Source organism: Saccostrea cucullata, unplaced genomic scaffold (genome assembly GCF_032062105.1).
Source record: "Saccostrea cucullata isolate Sc308-1 unplaced genomic scaffold, CSIRO_AGI_Scuc_v1 ctg459, whole genome shotgun sequence".
Taxonomy (NCBI): domain Eukaryota; kingdom Metazoa; phylum Mollusca; class Bivalvia; order Ostreida; family Ostreidae; genus Saccostrea; species Saccostrea cuccullata.
The window spans coordinates 197,154-218,760 of record NW_026928692.1 but is presented as its reverse complement, the minus strand read 5'-3'; the positions used below and the strand labels follow the sequence as shown (position 1 = coordinate 218,760).

At 34.6% G+C, this 21,607-nt stretch overlaps 1 protein-coding gene across 1 annotated transcript in view; it reads left to right on the top strand.

The window, feature by feature from the left end:
• Positions 1 to 9,869: 9,869 nt before the first annotated feature.
• The window catches only part of LOC134278473 (uncharacterized), an 86,795-nt gene continuing 75,057 nt past the window's right edge, over positions 9,870 to 21,607 (top strand). The window contains 7 exon segments of the mRNA XM_062760792.1: positions 9,870 to 10,048; positions 10,877 to 11,653; positions 11,842 to 11,957; positions 12,989 to 13,096; positions 13,920 to 14,053; positions 16,003 to 16,062; positions 21,466 to 21,579. Coding sequence (XP_062616776.1) covers positions 11,329 to 11,653; positions 11,842 to 11,957; positions 12,989 to 13,096; positions 13,920 to 14,053; positions 16,003 to 16,062; positions 21,466 to 21,579 — 857 coding nt within the window. The 5' untranslated portion in view covers positions 9,870 to 10,048; positions 10,877 to 11,328.

Here is a 21,607-nt window from a genome sequence, read left to right as displayed (position 1 = left end):
GATTTTTTGTTTGTGCTTAAAGTGTTTGATATACATATTACATGAACATAAAGGAATGCATCTATCAAAATTCAAAAATGAAATGAAATCAATAGCATCCTCCTTTGTACAGGCAGTTTTTTTTTAAAAAGTTCATTTTCTCAGTATCTCTGGTACCATAGTAATATTCCTACAAGCACCATACTAATCTGGAGGGGGCAAACACCTTTGAGGGGAAGGAATGTGGTGGTCAGGCAAATGTAATAGCTGGTAAAGCCGAACCATATTATAAGCTGATAAATCATCTGTAAAGAGTTCAGGGGTCAAGTCCAAATCTGGGCTGGTCTGTCTGTTGACTTACAGTTCAAAGTCCTGCCAATTGCAATAGATTCAGCTGTGAAGATTTTAAAGGAAGAATGTGATGGTCAGACCAATTCAATGGCCAGTGGCCAGATAGCTCAGTTGGTAGAGCATTTAGCTGGAGTTTAAGGCTTAGTTCTGTAATGTCAGAGGAGAAAAATGTGACAGACAAGACTGGGATTCAAACCCCGGCTCCCTGAAATCTCCAGTCAGGTGCTCTACCATCTGAACTATCTGGCCACTGGCAATTCAACCTGTCTGACCACCACATTCCTCCCTCGATCCTTAAAGGTCTTCTAGGACACTGCCACTGAAGACAGCTAGCATCCCAGACTGGAGTTACCCCACTAAGCCCCTTGTCTGAAATATTTGACATTCTCCAGGCTTTTTTACGATTTTGATATTTGAAGTGCAAGGAAAATATCAGATATTTCGGACATCTACCCCCCCCCCCCTTCCCGAATCTCCCGTCATGTGCTCCACCTAGTACTACACATGCTATCTGACCACTAGGCCTACAGTTCAAACCTTATCTGTTCATTGTAGGCATTCAGTTTCACAGTTCTGCAAGGTCACCTTAGGAATTCTATTTTTTCTCTTCAGAATTCTCTGTTGCGTGTTTAATACACTTGGAAACGTGTTAATACTGTGTCACACACTTTTTAACACTGTTTAATTTATTCCGGGAATATATCAAATGCCCGTGTTACTTTTCTCTTTTATCGTGTACTTAAGATATCCGCTTAATTTTAAACGTGTGTGAATGTGAAGGTGCCCCCAATGATGAGGTATAATATGAATACATTTTTGTATCTCGTAACCAGCCTCTATAACCAGGCAGAGCGCATGCGCGCAACAAATTTACATCGAGTTCGGAAAACAGCAGAGAGGAAATTCGGAATATATAACGAAAACTAGTAATGCTATTCTCAGATGCAGAAATTTATGCATAATTCAATAAAATTTTATCTAAAAAGCCGAAGAATTAATAAGTCGACAGTGCAATTAGTTTTTATTTGTTTATTTAATCTTTTATTTATTTATTTATTTATTTATTTATTTATTTATTTATTTATTTATTTATTCATTTATTTATTATTTATTTATGAATACATTCTTTTCTTCATTAATTAATAATTCTAATGAGTAATCAATTTTTCTATATATTAATTAATCATTTATTCTTTTATTTAATTAATAAATTTATAGATTAATTTATTACTTATGTTTGAATTCATTTATATTCTAATTTGTTTGTTTATTTGTTTACTTACTTTATATTTTCTTCATTGTTTATTTATTTATCGGTGTTTTTCTTTATCTATTGGTTTATTTATTATTTCTGATAATTTAGTAAATGTTTGATTTACTAATAGAATAACTTATTTTATTAATTTATCATATTCATTCATTTTTATTATTATCTTTTAGAATTAATTAATTAATTTTCTTTTTATTTATTTATTTATTTTTTTACTCTCTCTCTCTCTCTCTCTCTCTCTCTCTCTCTCTCTCTCTCTCTCTCTCTCTCTCTCTCTCTATCTTCTCTCTCTCTCTCTCTCTCTCTCTCTCTCTCTCTCTCTCTCTCTCTCTCTCTCTCTCTCTCTCTCTCTCTCTCTCTCTCTCTCTCTCTCTCTCTCTCTCTCTCTCTCTCTCTCTCTCTCTCTCTCTCTCTCTCTCTCTCTCTCTCTCTCTCTCTCTCTCTCTCTCTCTCTCTCTCTCTCTCTCTCTCTCTCTCTCTCTCTCTCTCTCTCTCTCTCTCTCTCTCTCTCTCTCTCTCTCTCTCTCTCTCTCTCTCTCTCTCTCTCTCTCTCTCTCTCTCTTTTGATATAGACAGGTTCTGTTTAAGTATTGCTAGGGCTTATGTTCCCATCACCAAGGTTTGTATACCCATCACCAGGGTTAATAAATCCATCATCAAGGTCCATATTATCTATCACCAGGGTCTGTATGTACCCATCACCATTGTCTATATACACATCACCAGGGTCTATATACCCATCACCAGGGTCTGTATACCCATCACCAGGGTCTGTATACCCATCACCAGGGTTTATATACCCATCACCAAGGTCTATATACCCATCACCAGAGTCTGTATACCCATCACCAGGGTCTGTATTCACATCACCAGGGTCCATATTATTTATCACCAGGGTTTATATACCCATCACCAGGGTCTGTATACCCATCTACAGGGTCTATATACCCATCACCAGGGTCTGTATACTCATCACCAGGGTCTGTATACCCACCACCAGGGTTTATATACCCATCACCAAGGTCTATATACCCATCACCAGGGTCTGTATACCCATCACCAGGGTCTGTATACCCATCACCAGGGTCTGTATACCCATCACCAGGGTCTGTATACCCATCACCAAGGTCTGTATTCACATCACCAGGGTCCATATTATTTATCACCAGGGTTTATATACCCATCACCAGGGTCTATACACCCATCACCAGGGTCTGTATACCCATCACCAGGGTCTATATACCCATCACCAGGGTCTGTATACACATCACCAGGGTCTATATACCCATCACCAGGGTCTGTATACCCATCACCAGGGTCTATATACCCATCACCAGGGTCTGTATACCCATCACCAGGGTCTATATACACATCACCAGGGTCTATATACCCATCACCAGGGTCTGTATACCCATCACCAAGGTCTATATACCCATCACCAGGGTCTACATACCCATCACCAGGGTCTATATTATCTATCACCAGGGTCTGTATACACATCACCAGGGTCTATATACCCATCACCAGGGTTTGTATACACATCACCAGGGTCTGTATACCCATCACCAGGGTCTTAATATCCATCACCAGGGTTTATATACCCATCACCAGGGTCTATATACCCATCACCAGGGTCTTCATACCCATCACCAGGATTTTTAATACTCATGACCAGGGTCTTCATACCCACTCTACAGGTTCTATATATATACCCATCACCAATTAGTGACTGTATCACGAAGGTTATGTTTATCACCAAGTGCTTGTTTGTATCACCTTGGATCTATTAGTCACCAAGGGTCAATGCATTACCAAGGGTCTGTGTGTCACTAAGGGTCAATGTATCACCAAGGGTCTGTGTATTACCAGGGGTCTATGTATAACCAAGGGTCTGAGGGTCTATGTATCACCTTGGGTCTGTGTATCACCTAGGGTTTGTGTATCACAAAGGGTTTGTGTATCACTTAACGTATTTGTCTCACCAAGGATCTGTTCATCACTAAGGGTTTTCACCTAGGGTCTATGTATCACTTTGGGTCTATATATAACCAAGGGTCTATGTATCATCATTGGTCTATGTATCACCGAGGGTCTGTGCATCACAAAGGGTCTGTTTATCTCCAATGGCCTTTGTATCACCAAGGGTCTATGTATCACCTAGGATCTGTGTATCACCTTGGGTCTGTGTATCACCTAGGGTCTGTGTATCACAAAGGGTTTGTGTATCACCTGACGTCTTTGTATAAAAAAGGATCTGTGTATCACCAAGGGTTTTCACCTAGGGTCTATGTATCACCTTGGGTCTATATATCACCAAGAGTCTGTGTATCACCAAGGGTTTGTGTACTTTTGTCCATCAGCAATGATCATTAACCTATCAAAATAGTGTGTATACTTATTACACAAGTCTGAAAAACCATATTAAGCATTTTTCCTCTTGCGGGGTCGAAGTACCTTATTTTCTGTAGGATGTTCAACATTTTTTGCATTATAAAAATGAAATCTAATTACACGTACTTTTAAGGGTGTCTTTGGGTGTGTTCACTTACAAGATTAACATCTTGTAGAGAAGGTCTGATCGAATTGTAAAATGAACTATAATGATTGTCTTGAGATTAAAATTTCTTGATCTAAAGTTATTATTTTATGTTGTCATTATAGCATACCTTTTTTTTTTTTTATTTTGTAGTTGAATCCTGTCAAGGAGGAAGCAAAGGACATTGAACTTTATATAGATAGACAAAGATTTTTTATTTATGTGGAAATATTTTGACATTGAAAATTTTGGTCAATGACTCAATATGTATCTTGAATCATCTATTTCATAAATGGATAGAAATGATAAAATTCCATCATGTTGTTCATTTGTTCCACAGAAAATATGAACATATACATCTCTTCATAATTAATGAATAAAGTGTACAATGGTAGAAATCCTCATTAAAGTAGATCTACCAACACAAAGTTCAAATTTCATTTGTGTTCGATGTAGAGGTTTATGACAGTAGAACAAAAGTGCCAAAATAGATGCATTCTACAAATTCTGAATAATGACATTTTGTCAAACAGAAAACCAAAGTGTAGTTTTGCTTCTTGGAAATGATATGCTGTGTCTGTAATTTTTGAATGGGATGCAGTCGTCTATGGCAAAGTTCATTTGTCAAATCTTTTCACATGAAGATGTAAAAGACCTGTCGCATCAAATGCAAAGCTTTGGCCAAGATCAAAGTGCAAAATAATTTGGACTCCTAATAGTTTTGTCAGGGGCATTACACGGGTGAATTATGCTTTGATCAGGGTACTAGTAATTCTTAGCCTGCCTTGTTGCTGAAAGAACAATTGCTGGCTATTGTCAGGTTCTTCTGAGACAGGAAAGGGTTGACACCGGCCACAATCGCCTAATTAAAATTACGTATAAAATTGTTATCCTTACCCTTAGCCGCTTTTGATTTACAATAAGTGTTTGAAAATTAAATATTATCATAAGATAAAAAAATTAAGTATTCATAAACGGTTTGTAATATAGATAATTCATATGTTGAATATGAGAGTCCGATCTTCTGAAAAGTATAGGGGGTCGACCTTTCAATGAATATGTTCAAAAGTTAAATGATGCGTTTAGATAACAGGGGGAAGGGGGCAACACCCCCCCCCCCCCCTTGTTACGTGCCTTGTCAATACGTTAAGTGCCTCTTAACATCTATGTGAAACTTACACATAAATATTTCATGTTACTTTTTATAAATGCAGGTAAGGAGGTTTTTGTTATAAATATAACTCATTTATGAACGAGTGATATCTGAATTATTAAAATTTTATTTCCATCAAATGTCCTGAATATTCAACTATTATTCGTTTAAAGTAAATGAATAGTCGACTAAGGTGTAAATAAATATTTTGTTAAAAAAAATGTCTCAAATCATCCAAAAGATTAATAGATTGATTGATTGTATACTGTTTAACGTCCCTCTCCAGAATATTTCACTGATATGAGGACGTCACCATTGCCGGTGAAGGGCTGCAAATTTAGGTCTCTGCTCGACACTTACGGCCTTTGAGCAGGGAGGGATCTTTATCTTGCCACACCTGCTGTGACACGGGGCCTCGGTTTATACGGTCTCATCCGAAGGACCGCCCCATTTAGTCGTCTTTTACGACAAACAAGGGGTACTGAGGACCTATTCTAACCCGGATCCCCACGGGAATATCCAAAAGAGGAATCAAAATACATCATGAGGAATCAAATATATCATGATTCACATTAACAATGAAGAGATATTTCCACAATCCAGATAAATAAACTCTTTGACCATCGTTTTAAGTTAATTTGAATGTCCTTTGCATCCTCTTTAACAGGCTTACACTACACAAAAAAAGTAAATAAGATCAATATTAGAATCAAGAAATTTTAATCATGAGAAAATCAATATACATGTTTTTCTTTATACAATTCGATCATGCCTCCTCTACAAGAGGTGAACTTTACTAAACACATCGAGAAACCTTCTTAATATTGGATTTCATTTTAATAATGCAGATTATGTAAGACCCCATATAGGCCTACAAAATAATGCAACAAAACCCTGCAAGAATAAAAATTTCCTTGATATGGCTATTCAGACATATGTAATAAACATGCACACTCTTATGAAAGGTATTCAAACCCTGCTGATGAACAAAGGTGCACAGACCCTCAATAATACACAAATCCTTGGTGATACACATATCCTTAGTGATACAGATCCTTGTTGATAAAGACCCTAGGTGATACATAGACCCTTGATGACACATAGACCACCAGTTATACACAGCCCCTACGTGATACATAGACCTTTGGTGATCCACAGACCTAGTTGATACGCAGACCCTAAGTGATACAATATATACCCTTGGTGATACACAGACCCTCAATGATACACAAACCCTTGGTGATATACATATCCTTGGTAATATAGACCCTTAGTGACATACATACCCTAAGTAAACTTATCCTTGTTGATACAGACTCTAGGTGATATATACATTCTTGGTGATACATAGACAACTGGTGATACACAAGCCCTTGGTGATACACAGACCTTTGGTGATACAAAGACCACTGGTGATAGACAGACCCTAACTGATACACATACTCTTGGTGATACATAGAACCTAGTTGATACACCGTCACTTTGTGATACACACACCCTGGGTAATACACATTCCCTTGGTGATAAAAAGACCCTTGACGACACATAGACCACTGGTGATACATAGACACTTTGTGATACATTGACCCCTGGTAGAACACAGAACCTTTACGATACACATATCCTTGGTGATACACATAATCTTGGTGATACACATAATCATGGTGATACATAGACCCTTGGCGATACATTTACCCTTGTCGATACAGACCCTAGGTGATTATTAATAGGCCCTTTGTGATACATATACAGTACCCCTGATGATAGAAACTCTTGTTGAAACACAGACCCCTGGTTATTGACAGACACTTTATGATGCACATACCCTTGGTAATAACTATACCCTTGGTGATACATAGTCCCTTATGGATACATAGACAGTTGGTGATAGACACCTTTGGTGGTAGTACACAGACCTTTAATGATACACATACCCTTGGTGATACCGTAATATTAGTTATACACAAGACCTTGTGATAAAGACCCTGAGAGATACATAGTATACCCTGGTGATGGGTATAAAGACCCTAGTGATGGGTCTACAAACCCTAGTGATGGGTATACAAACCCTGGTGATGTGTATACAGACCCTGGTGATGTGTATACAAACCCTGGTGATGGGTATAATGACTCTGGGGATGGGTATACAGACCTTGGTGATAGATAATACAGACCCTAGTGATAAATGATACAGATCCTGTTCGTGGGTATACAGACCCTTAATTGTGATGGGTATACAAACCCTGGTGATAGATAATATGGACACTGGTGATGGGTATATAGACCCTGGTGATGGGTATACAGACCCTGGTGATAGATAATATAGACCCTGGTGATGGGTATAAAGAACCTAGTGATGGGTATACATACCTTGGTGATGGGTATACAGACCCTGGTGATGGGTATACAAACCCTTGTGATGGGTATACAGACCCTGCTGATGTGTATGAAAACCCTGGTGATGGGTATATAGACCCTGGTGATTGGTATACAGACCCTGGTGATAGATAATATAGACCCTAGTGATGGGTATATAGACCCTGGTGATGGGTATACAGACCCTGGTGATGGGTATACAGACCCTGGTGATGGGTATACAAACCCTGGTGATGGGTATATAGTCCCTGGTGATGGGTATAAAGACCCTGATGATGGGTATATAGACCCTGGTGATGGGTATATAGACCCTGGTGATGGGTATACAGACCCTGGTGATAGATAATATAGACCCTGGTGATGGGTATATAGACCCTGGTGATGGGTATACAGACCCTGGTGATGGGTATATAGACCCTGGTGATAGATAATATGGACCCTGGTGATGGGTATACAGACCCTGGTGATAGATAATATGGACCCTGGTGATGGGTATACAGACCCTGGTGATAGGTATACAAAGCCTTGTGATGGGTATACAGACCCTGGTGATGTGTATTCAAACCTTGGTGATGGGTATATAGACCCTGGTAATTGGTATACAGAGCTTGGTGTTAGATAATATGGACCCTGGTGATAGGTATATAGACCCTGGTGATGGGTATACAGATCCTGGTGATGGGTATACAGACCCTGGTGATGGGTATATAGACCTTGGTGATGGGTATATAAACCCTGGTGATGGGTATATAAGACCCTGGTGATGGGTATACAGACCCTTGTGATGGGTATACAGACCCTGGTGATAGATAATATAGACCCTGGTGATGGGTATGTAGACCCTGGTGATGGGTATATAGACCCTGGTGATGGGTATATAAACCCTGGTGATGGGTATATAGACCCTGGTTATGGGTATACAGACCCTGGTGATAGATAATACAGACACTGCTGATGGGTATACAGACCCTGGTGATGGGTATATTAACCCTGGTGATAAATAATATGGACCCTAATGATGTGAATATAGACCCTGGTGATAGGTATATAGACCCTGATGAGGGGTATACAGACCCTGGTGAGGGGTATATAGTTCCTCGTTATGGGTATACAGACACTGGTGATAGATAATAAAGACCCTGGTGATGGGTATATACACCTTGGTGATGGGTACATACAGACCCTGGTGATGGGTATATAGACCCTGGTGATGGGTATACAGACCCTGGTGATGGGTTTATAAACCCTGCTTATTAATAATACAGACCCTATTGATGGGTATATAGACCCTGGTGTTGGGTATACAAACCATGGTGATGGGAACATAAACCCTAGCAATACATAAACAGAACCTGTCTAGATCAGAGAGAGAGAGAGAAAGAGATAGAGAGAGAGAGAGAGAGAGAGAGAGAGAGAGAGAGAGAGAGAGAGAGATAAATAAATAAATAAATAAATACATAAATAAATAAAAAAGATAATTAATTAATTGATTAATTCTAAAAGATAAAATTAAAAAGGAATAAATATGATAAATTAATAAAATAAATTATTTATTAGTAAATCAAACCTGTACTTAATTATCAGAAATAATAAATAAACCAGTAGATAAAGAAAAACACCAATAAATAAATAAACAATAAAGAAAAATATAAAGTAAGTAAACAAATAAACAAACAAATTAGAATATAAATGAATTGAAACATAAATAATAAATTAATCTATGAATTTATTAATTAAATAAAAGAATAAATGATTAATAAATATATAGAAGAATTGATTACTCATATAAATTATTAATTAATGAAGAAAAGAATGTATTCATAAATAAACAGAAATATAAATTTCCTAATGAATGAATAATTTATTTAGTTTATTAATAATTATTACAATTAAATAAATAAATAAATAAATAAATAAATAAATAAATAAATAAATAAATAAATAAATAAATAAATAAAAGATTAAATAAACAAAAAAACTAATTGCACTGTCGACTTATTAATTCTTCGGCTTTTTAGATAAAATTTTATTGAATTATGCATAAATTTCTGCATCTGAGAATAGCATTACTAGTTTTCGTTATATATTCCGAATTTCCTCTCTGCTGTTTTCCGAACTCGATGTAAATTTGTTGCGCGCATGCGCTCTGCCTGGTTATAGAGGCTGGTTACGAGATACAAAAATGTATTCATATTATACCTCCAATGATCTGCAACAAATAATCAATTTTAGAATAGAATTGTGATTAATATATTTAAATTATGAAAACACGGCGTTTCGATCCAGATTATAGAGTTACGACACCATTGGTTAAGCTGTTTAAGAAGAGTGCGTTAGGCATTTCATTGACAGTTGTAACTGGAATGGTGGTTTGTTTATATAGGTAATAAACCGCTAATCAAAATAAATTGTTAACAGATTGAGAAATATATTATTCCTTGGGCCATCTTTTAAAATTGTTTATTTGCCCTCTCCAACCCACTGACTACAACGGTTGATCGAGGCAGACTCAAAACTTTTTTTTACGGCCAGGAAACTTTTAACCCATTCCAAACATGCCAAAACTTTTCCTTCCTATTTTTAAGGCTATTGATAACTGATTTATCTTCATAATCTGTATAAATAATGCATTTGATTTACAAGCTCGATTTTGCTACATAAGACAAGCACTTGATTCCTTAATAAGTTTTAAACCACAGTATAATTTATTATGTTGACAATGCGACCATTGGGGTGAGCGCAGAATAAGTATCAGATACTTATTCAGTTTTAATTTACACAGTTGTGAAAATAAATTATCGTAGAAGACATTGGATGGTAATAAAAAGTTAGCCAGTGCATTTCCCCTGAAAGTGTAAATGAGTGCAATACTGAGGAGGGGGTAATCTATGTATATTCAGAGCTGGATACCTTGTGTAATGATAATACTATAGGTTAAAATTTATTACTGAATCAAGTGCCTGTGCTATCTACTCAATTTTTGCATTTTGTTATTCTGAGTCAAGAAAGTATAAGCAAACTTCTTTTTGAAAGATATGGCCTTATTTCATGTAAATTATATGTACAGTCAAGTTTATTTTTTTTGATAAAAAAATGTATATGTATGCATGCAGACATGTATGTCATTCAATTTATTACTGGTCATTACTTGCTAACTTTGGAAGCCTTGACAGAAAAACGCACAAACTGATAAAAAATTTCTTACTTTCAGTTTTCCAGATTTATTTCAAGTAGAATCAGAAAGAGTAAAACGTGCAAGGGAGCGTCAGAATGCATTGATTAAAGAAGATTACCAGTTCCTCCTGGAGGAGACTGAAAAAATGATACAACAACAAGAAGATTCGGCATTTTCAGACAAAAAGAATCTAGTCTAGGGAAATAGCTGCAGATGTATACATTTTCATATGTTTGAGAATGTCAGAACGGAATGTAATATAAACTGTATCATTTCAAATGAGGAAATTTGTGATTATTTTTTTTTCATTTACATTTGTGATGTGATTTTTTGGTTCTGTTGTTTATAGTAAAGGGATGAGGAGATTAGAAAACATAAACACAATACATATACATGTGTGATGTTGTGGATACATGATTCATTGTGGATTTGTCCTTGTTGTTTTTGATATCTGATATTCAACAGTATAATTTTCAAAAAAAAAAAAAATGAAAACGCGGAAGAATAATGAGGAAAAATCCAAGTCCAAATTATCGCTACAGAAGAAAAAGAGTGTTGCCAAAACAGATTTGAAAAGTATATTGTCAGTTTCACACAATGTATTAAATGAGACGTGTGAATTTCGACAAAGTAGCAGCGTAAAGGAACAAAAGTCAACAGTATGTCAGGTGGTCGTCAGTGAACCAGAAAATAAACTGGTAGATGTAGATACAGATAACTGTAAAAAATGTCCTACCTGTGAATTAAGCTTCCCCAGAGAAGCTTTTCAGCATCATGTCACTGAATGTCTTAAAGAAAGATTCCAGAAAAAAGGTAGGATTGTCTAAAACAAGGTACCACTTTGATTAAACCTATTTGTACTAAGTCTTTAAAATGATAAGTACTCTACAAGTTCAAATTTCACAAATTGTGGTTACTGCTCTTTTTTATCTTTAAGTATACCAAATATAATATACTTTACAGTAAATTATATTGATAGTTGAAATTTTTGTACATTTTAGAGACCAGTGAGGATGTGGTTCCTCAGGAGAAGTTCTCTTGTCAGTTTTGTCTGAAGGATCTGTCTCACTACAATTCAGCCAGAAAAACACAGCATCTAAACAGATGCATGGACCAGGTACAGTACTGTCTGTTTAGATCAGGTAAACCAGGTACAGTGCAGGTAAACCATGCATAGTCCAGGTAATCTCTGCATGGATTAGGATAAGAGAGAGTGAACCTAGCTATCAGAAAAAGAATATTTAAGCAATGAATCATTATTTTTTGAAAGATATAGTCTCATAACTGCAACGGTGTGTGCAAACAAATTAACATGTTATGAATATTTGTTTGCACACATCGTTGCAGTTATGAGACTATATCTTAAAAAAAAATAATGAATCATTGCTTATATTAACATTTTTTAACTCTCTTCCTTGACTGCAAATGTGATTTATATTTAAAAGCCTGTGTATTATCCTTCATATGAGCTACAGTTAATGGTAGAGCCAACTGTAATAGCTTCTGGTTAATATGAGCGTGATTTTTTATTTTCGATTAAGATGTTGCACTTCCTCGGTGTTCAATGATTGTGACGTCAAAATAAAATGCATGCTTTAACCTTTTGGCACCCTGTCTGTGTTATGGAGTTTTGAATGCAATAGATTTCCATTCACTTTATATACAGAAAACACGTGTAATGTAAATATTTCTGTTTAAATTTCATTTTTTTTTACCTGAAGATAATGATATAAAATAAAATTCAAATTTACTTGAAAGAAAGAAGATGAAAAAATTTGAGATAGATGACTGTAAAAAATAAAACCTTTATGGTATAGAGTTATCGCCCATAGCAGACCATAATTGATTGGTAATGCTTACTGTATACAGGGAAATTTTCGCCCCCGTTTTATTTTCGCCCGTTTCGCCCTACCCTCATTTGGGCGAATTTAAAATGGGGCGAATTCAAAGAATACTGTATAATTTCTTAAACAAAATTATGAATGGGCGAATTTGAAATGGGGCAAAATTGTTTGCAAGTATGAAAGGGCGAAAATAACATGGGGCGAATATAACCCTGTATACAGTATCTGTAGTAGTGTAGGGAACAGTCTTGGCCTCACAGGGCTTGTTATTCCAGCCTTGTTACCATATTTGATAATTTTATAGGTGGAGGAGTTAAAACAGAAGGAAATGCAGAAAAAAGTAGAACTAGAGCAGGCTCGCATAGCAGTACTAGACTGTCCCATGTGTGGAAGGACCCTCAAGTCAGAAAATGTGAGTAAATCAGGGGGACATGCATTGATTACCAATCATAAATCTCTGTTATAATATTAGAAAGTTCTAATATTGAGTCAAATGCAAGTTTGGAGTGTTCTAAAGGGTGTTAAGAAAGTTAATTCCATATCTTTCTTTTATTTTTTGAAAAGAAATATTATGAAAAGATATTTACAATTGGTGATATTTCATGTTTACAGAGTCCATTCTTGCTACTGATATGATTTTAACTGTCTTTTGTTGAATCAGTTTGGGGAGGGCAGGTATTAAAACAGATGATGTCTGTGCAGAAAAATTAGGGATGATGCATCTTTGTGACAAATATTAAGCACACAGGTCAATACATCCTTTCAAACACTATGCAAAAATTATCATGACAGTGAAAAATTTCAAAATGACAGGCCTATTCTTTTGAAAAGTGATTATTTATTCTTATACCTATGCTCATCAGCTTGCATGATGAAAGATAAGCTATAGAGAAACAAAAGTAATTACCCAATATTATCGCTCAAAATGACCAGCATTTCTGTCATCTGGATGCTTTAAAGATGTTGTGTAAATTTTCATATGGAAGAAAAACCCTATGACTTCCTGCTAGAAATGAATTGCTATAAATCTAAAACACACTCTTGAATTTGTCAGACTTTAAAAAACATCTCTTTAGTTAAGCACTACTTTGAAATTTTGAAAATATTTTATGAATGACTACTGATGGGTAATTTTTTGGTCTGATGTTTAGATATACAAAAAATATTTATTACAAATTATTGTTTTTATTACACATGAAATAAAACTTGGCAAATATTTTTTTTACTTTTTTTAGGGAAGGAAAGTTCACATGAAGAAATGTAGTCAGAACCTTGGTGTCTCTACAGATCAACTCCTGGACCTGATCAGGAAACAGGAGGAAGAGAGGCAGATAAATATAGCAGCTGGGGTGGTGCCTCAGTCAGTCAAGTATGTATCTAGATAAATACCAATAAAGTAGTATAGCCAGGGTGGTCCCTCTGTCAGTCAAGTATGTATCTAGATAAATGCTACATTGTATAAAGTAGCTTAGCTAGATGATCACCTTATCCTTGTTAGCCTTGGTCAGGTTTGTTCCTTGTTCAGATTCCCTCTATATCCATGGTTATTTTTCATTCATTACTGGACTTTCCCATATTGGTTCACCATCTCCCTCTGTGACCTTACTTGATGTGTTCTTGGCGTTGTTTAGGGTGGGTTTCTGTGTTTCTTTTAGCGTTAGGGTTAGGTTGTTTCTTTTAGCGTCTGAATTCTGATGGTTTTTCCATGCCATTGCCAAGCTCCCATAAAGACAATACATGTATTATCATTAGTACAAAAAATATACCTGGTAGTACATCCTGTGAAAGAGAGACAATTTTCTGATTTGGTTGTCCTAATAAAGATCTTCTGTAAAAGAAGGTGATTGACCTCAACTCCAGATGGCTAACCTGAGTTTTAGAGTCTTACATATGACTATAGTTACTTCTGATTGTGGTTTTGGATCTGAGTTAATTATACCCCCCGCAAACGAAGTTTAGGGGGGGTATATTGGAATCACCATGTCCGTCTGTCCGTCCGTCTGTCTGTCTGTCTGTCTGTCTGTCTGTCTGTCTGTCTGTAGACGAGATTTTGTCCGGACGATTTCTCAAAAACTGTTGGAAGGATTTGTCTAAAAATTTATACACATATTATTCACCATATGAAGGTGTGCACCTGCTATTTTCATATTGATTGGATCATTATTTTGAATTTTATAGGTGTTTTTTCATTTTTATTTTGTGGTCTTGTGCAGACCGTTTCTCACAAACTATTGCAAGGATTTATCTGAAAATTTGCACACTTATTATTCACCATATGAAGGTATGCACCTGGAATTTTCAACTTTATTTGTTAATTTTTCTGCATTTTACAGGTTTTACTTTTTATTTAAATTGACTTGTTCATTTTTGGCTCATTTATAAGGTTTGAGAGATAGAATCTAGAATATCTGTACAAAAATGTGAACTAGTACAGCTTAAAACAACTCATTAAAACTAAAAAAAAGAAACATCATCAAGTGTTTAAAACAGTTTTTACATTACATAGAAGATAATGTAAATTCATTTGTCTCTTGGGAATAATGACTGGACATGCATCCAGTTAAAGATAGATTAATGAGTTTGGTGTTGGAGGTTGTTAAGGCATATCTCTTATCAAGCGTGTGTGTGTTATCAAATCTCCAGGGAATAAGGCACAAGAATTAAAGATCTCTCTTCTCTTATTCTCTTAATTGTAATTTATTGTCTGTCAAAGCACTTCATTACTGGATGACCAGCTTTTTATTTTCAAAATGAATTTGATATATCAAGATTAATTTGATTTTGTATAATGATTTTTTTTTCAACAATTAGTTTGCAGTGTCATGACACATAATTGCAATATATTTCTTTAATGCAGAAATAAAAAAAATGTTACGATTGAATTACAATGTATTAGTATTGATGTTGCACTTTTGTTTCACTCATTAAGAAACATAATGAGCACTTATATTTTACTGTAAATTTTTATTAGTAAATAGTTTTTCTTTGGAGAACTACAGTGTACCTGCCAGTTCCTGTCAACTTGTTACCTGTATTTTGAAAGGTGTCCCATATCTTTTTAATAAAAAGGAAACACTACCTAGTTCTTATTATAAAAAGGCTGTAAATACTAGCAATGATAGGCAAGCCTTTAGTATATTTCTTTTCACATTGCTGCTAGCCAGACATGGTAGCTGGAAGGAAGAGACACCATGCTCAGAAACACTACACCAAACACTATTTTTTACGTTATTTTTTTTGTAAATGCTCCGTAAGTGTAAGAATAGACTACTGGAATTTGTAACTTTCTAATGAGTGAATTTTGTGTATTTATTCCAGGACAGGCATTGGCAAACTGAACAAGCAGGCCAAAAAACAGAAGCTAAAAGAACCCAACAGGTAAGGCTCTGAATTGAGTAGTTTAATCAGAGCTAGAGATCTCAAAATGAATGAGTTTCCTTGATTGACTCACTCAATGTTTTGTTGATGGGGCCATACTTGAATTAAGAGAAAACAGTCTTTATTTTTTTTACCACATCATTGACCTGATTCAAGGGTATATCCGAGAAGGGTAGAATACTTCATTAAAAAAAATGTAAGAAAAACATGACCAGCTTATTGGTTGCATAAAGGTGGTATGTGTATAAAGACCATGTGAAGAAAAAATCAGTACCATCAGATCTAAAGAGAAAGAAGAAAGTACGGTATGAGCAAAAATCCGCCCAGTCCCAAATTCTAATTAAATTGTTCTTGAAACATGTCTAGAATGACCACTTCCTAAGTCATTTTAATTTTTGTTATCATCTCAAACCATTTCCCCAAGAGAGCTCTTTAAATATAGGTAGTTTTCGTAAGAAAATAACGCAATGATGTTATGACGTCAACTTGACGTTATCGGATTTTGAACGTTTTATTCCCGATACAGTGTAAAAGAAGAATAAATTTTGAACTGAAAAAAGCTATAGCTTACTCTTCTGTTTCCTTCGTGAGCTATTCTTAAAATGTGGAGAGAGTTTAAATTTTGCTGAATTTAAAAATTATTTGTCTTTACTGGAAATTTTGTTGGTCATTGATTTTGCTAGTTTTTCCGAGAAAACGATTCATTAAGAAAGTCAATGGAACATAATTTTTAGCTTGAAGTCCATTATTCCAATTTTTTGATCACGATTAAATCTTATAATTCTGAATGAACGATACATCTTTCTTATATTCAATTTGTTTTGTGTGTGTGTGTATACAGTGTAAGTTTTTAAATATAAAATAAACACGAGGACATACATTATACATGCATAATTAACTGCATATGATATTGTTCGTGCATTATTATGATGGTTTTTATGATAAAGATGGCTATCTTAATTTGAAGTTTGTTGATACCATGTGTAACTATATAAATTAACAAAGCACAATTTTCAGTTTCGACTTTTACTTTTTGAGAATACATATACATGTATATGCATACGTGAACATATTTTTTTCAACTTTAATTACAAACCAAAAAAAAGAACATCAGGATATGCAAAAAACATTCAAAGGATATACGATCAAGTCTTTTTCGGTAGTAATTAGCATTGAAAATTTCCCTTCTGACAAGTCGCTTGAAATCATTAATCCACTCTTACTATAGGATTTTCAGCATTATTGAATCATGGTTAGCATCCCCCCCCCAAAAAAACCCCCGAACTTCCCCTTTTTCTTGGATCATATATGATGCACATTCTTTAATTGCAGACTGATCTGCCATCATGTTTACAATTACTAAATGCAAATATATCTAACCTTGGTATTTTTAACGACTTGCGTTCAATGTTTATTTCAGATCTTTATTATGTTCCGAAATTCTGATTGCTGTACACCTTGTGACTATCAGAATTTCGGAGCGAAAAAGAAATCTGATTTTAAAAAGATTGCTCTTCATGGCAAAAAGTGGCGTCTTCATATGAGTAAAAAATTCGCGAGAGGTAAAACATCGATATATATTATTAATAAGTATGTTCCATTGACATAATAATGCTTTAAAATTAAAATGCGGGATATAGATTCTTTCAGAGTTATACAGGCACGTACATGTAGCAACGGGAGGGGGGCACTTTTATTTCCCAACATTACTTTTACTACTGAAAATGTTTATTGAAAAGCTGCTCAGCCCCAAGCTTTTACTATGGTAAGGCCAGGTAAAATTAATCTTTAGATTCTCATCCTACTTTGCTAAAAAATTGGGGCGGGTGGGCGGGTTTTATTTTTTATTTTTTATAATTGTTAAATTGTAAGTATCAACAAAACATGGACTCTTCGTACACATTTTTTCATTATGTTTATGCCAATATAAATAAATGTTATTTTTTTCATATTCTTTTAAATACTTAAAGAAAATTCTTGCTTAAATAATTAGATATTTATTGTTAATTTAACAAATTATCAAGTACACATATACGGCACACGCAAAACAAAATGAGGTGGGGTTCTGATACCAGTAAATTTTGTATGCATGACTTCTCATCGGTCTTTCCCTAAATACCCTTTAGTTTTATCTACAAATCCCTCTGTTTTCTGTAAAATATCATAGAATTCCACCTTCCTCAAAAATTGGATCGTTCCTGAGACTTGACATGTTCGACAATAAAATAGGTCATATTTACAAAATCTATAAAATATTCTAATAAAATATCCTACCGAAAAAACCTAGGCCTCAACAGTTTTAAGATTTAACATTTTCTTAGCACTAAACATTCTCTAAAGTCTGCCCAAGATTTTTTTTTTTCAAATCAAAATCACACATAGTTGGAGATCGTTAAAACTTGACCCGGTGTCATTTTCCATGTCTATTTTTATACTTAGTCTTAAAAAAATCTTTAAAAACCTTGCTCATGCCAGTGATGGTATCTAGATCTGTTTATGCTATTATTTTTTTCTCTGCCTTCTCTATACTGACAAGTAATCTTTTCCTTACATATATTTAAACTGCTTTTATTGCCGATTTTTCTCCATTCATCACATGGCTCCTTTGCTATAAATAGCGACACGCGACTTTTAATACAGACGGGAGATAACTCTTAAACTTCACCCAAATTCTTACTGAATAGAAATACATGAAAATGCCTTTACTAACACCCAAAAATCAAAATAAAAAATGCCGGGGCGGGAGACTTTGAGAGGGGCGGGCGGGGATGAGAATCTAAAGATTGATTTTATCTGGCCTAAAGTGATGTAAGGGAAATGCAGTATTGTATGCAAAAAACTGGTACTGAAAAAACTCGGCACCTGAAAAAAAATTGGCCTCTACCCCCCGCGAAATAGGAATTTCGAGTTTTGGCAATGCTTTCTTTTTGCTTGTCAACTTTTCCAGGTGAATAAAAAAAATTCTCTGCCCCTCCCCCCCCAGTTTAAAAAAAACGATGCTACGTGCCTGTTATATACATGTAACACTTGTAAATCTCTTTTTGTATATTTCTGATTAGAAACATAACTTCACACGAACAAGTTGTCATTTTAATTTGATTGAGAATGTAAACTCGAACTAAATTTTAAAGCTAAATATGGCGTATTTGAGCTTAAAAAAATTACGAGATTAAGTGTAGATTAAGATTGTATTTGCTATCTACGTTCAAATTGATTTTTTTTTCACGAATTTGAACTTAAATATCCCCAAGTTTCTGTGGGTTAAATTGACTTTTAAACTGTGTCTGATATTTTTTATCCATGCCGGAAATAAATAAATAGGTTATTGTTTTAAATTTGTGATACTGAGTATCTATGTAACGCGATTGATTTAAATTGTGTAATTTACAGGAATTCCGATATTTATGTAAGGCAACAAAACAAATAGAAAGATCTGTTTAATTTTATTTAGTCTGCATGCCGTTTATGGCTTGAAAGCAAGGATTTTCGTGATTAAACGAATATACAAGTACTTTGTGAACATTACATTTAAATTTAATTGACTTTTTTTGCACAACACACGTTTACAAGGAATACATATACATGTATATCTTTGAAAATATACCTTTACAAGATGATGATGAAAACTTACAAATTCAATGGATACGGATTAATGAGAATAAAGTTTGTTAAACTTTTTTTTTTTTTTTTAAATAACAAAGGGAACTATATGTCTGAAATGACGTCTTACAGCTCTTTTCCCCGGACACAAAAACATTGGATGAAAATTGGGACTGATCAGGAATGACAATTCCGGTATATCTATAAGGGCCGCCGCACTGAGTATTTTTTCTTTGCAATATGCCCCCCCCCCCCCGGCCCTATTTTTTAGAATAACTGTTTCAACGATCCCCCTCATCCAAATTGCCCCCCCCCAGGTTTTGTGTTCGAATTTTCTTTTTAACTTTTATATGTTGCTCCCAATTCTGTCGTCTATTGACGTTTCAGGTTCCTTGACAGATAATTAATGACAGTCATTTTTAGTTTATCTAGTAATCTTTATTTAATAAAATAGTAATAGGTGAAGTATATGCCTTTTTTGTTAATTCATCGTGGAATATAAACATCTCTAAAAATATAGACCGGTGCATTCAAAAGTTTATCTAGAGGCGCAATAAGCAACAAATATAGAGCGTGAAATTAAGTATTGATCAACGTTTTCGGAGTATCTTTTTTTTTATATTAACCATCTGACTGTGGGAAGGATATGATTTAAAATTTATCCGTAACGTACATATACATGTGTGTTTATATATGAATGCAACAATATATGGCCTCAGAATATTGATTAATTTGAACAGAATTGCAAAGGATTATATTTTATAAGTGTTTTGAATAAAAAAAAAATAAATTATAAGAAAATCAAACGGGATCTATTGTGACGTCATCTTTGTTATCATTACGTAATTTATTCACATCTGTTGAGCTATATGAACTTTCTCAGTTTCTTAAATAAAATTATACCCTTGGCAAAAAATACAAACCCGTTTTCTTCTTCTGTGCTAATAAGATTAATCAATTGATTTTTTTTTTTATTTAGCGTTTTCATTGGTTCTTGATACTTATTGGAAATGTTTGTCAGATTCAAGTTAGGCCTACACATCGCTGGGCCTATCGTCATCTGTCTTATTATTCTTTCGTATTTTCAACTTTGTATGCTATTTTTCTTGACAAATAGACTTGCATGAAAAATAAATATATTGCCGTTGCATGGATTATTTATTTATTAACATTTTTTATGAACTATGGTTATATAATTTCACATAAATAAAAATACACCTCTCAATGAACTTTCAATCCGCCACCGGAAATAGTACTGTAAATTCAAAATAAACATACTGCACATTCTTCGAGCAAAATCTTATCCCTGTTTTCATCTGTCTTTCATCAAAATGTTTCGAAATATACGTGTTTTATTTTGCTTGAGGGGTGTGCACTACTTCAATTTTAGAAATATCTGTCGAAAATAGTGGAAAAACTAGCAATATCCGGAAAAAACGGATCTTTAAACGTGGTCTATACGTCTAAATAACAGAGTGTGGAAATTTTGCTTCGCATATTCTAAAACTACCAATCATCTAGTACATGCACATAGATTTAAAATTTTGGCAAACCTGTATATTATATTACGAAAAATACTGGGCCTCCGCATAATAACTAACGTACTTAATTCTTTTTGCTGTAAAAAGCAATTAAAATCAATTAAGTTTTGTATGTACATGTAAAACATGAGAAGTTTAACTTATTTTATCCTTTCTACTATGTTGCACCACTGTGGTCTTTCAGGCCTTTGATTTATTCTAGAAAGATAAACACTAGAGGATATCTTTTTCATTGATCGATTTTGTTATTTCTTTCCACCAGTAAATATGATGAGGAGCTACAGACTGCCTTAGCCTTGTCCAATTCTCTGCATAATTCCGAATCCAGTAAGAAAACAGAGATCCAACCTCTAAAACAGGGGAAGAAGAAAAAGACGTAAGTTTGTGGAATGTAAAGTGAAGTA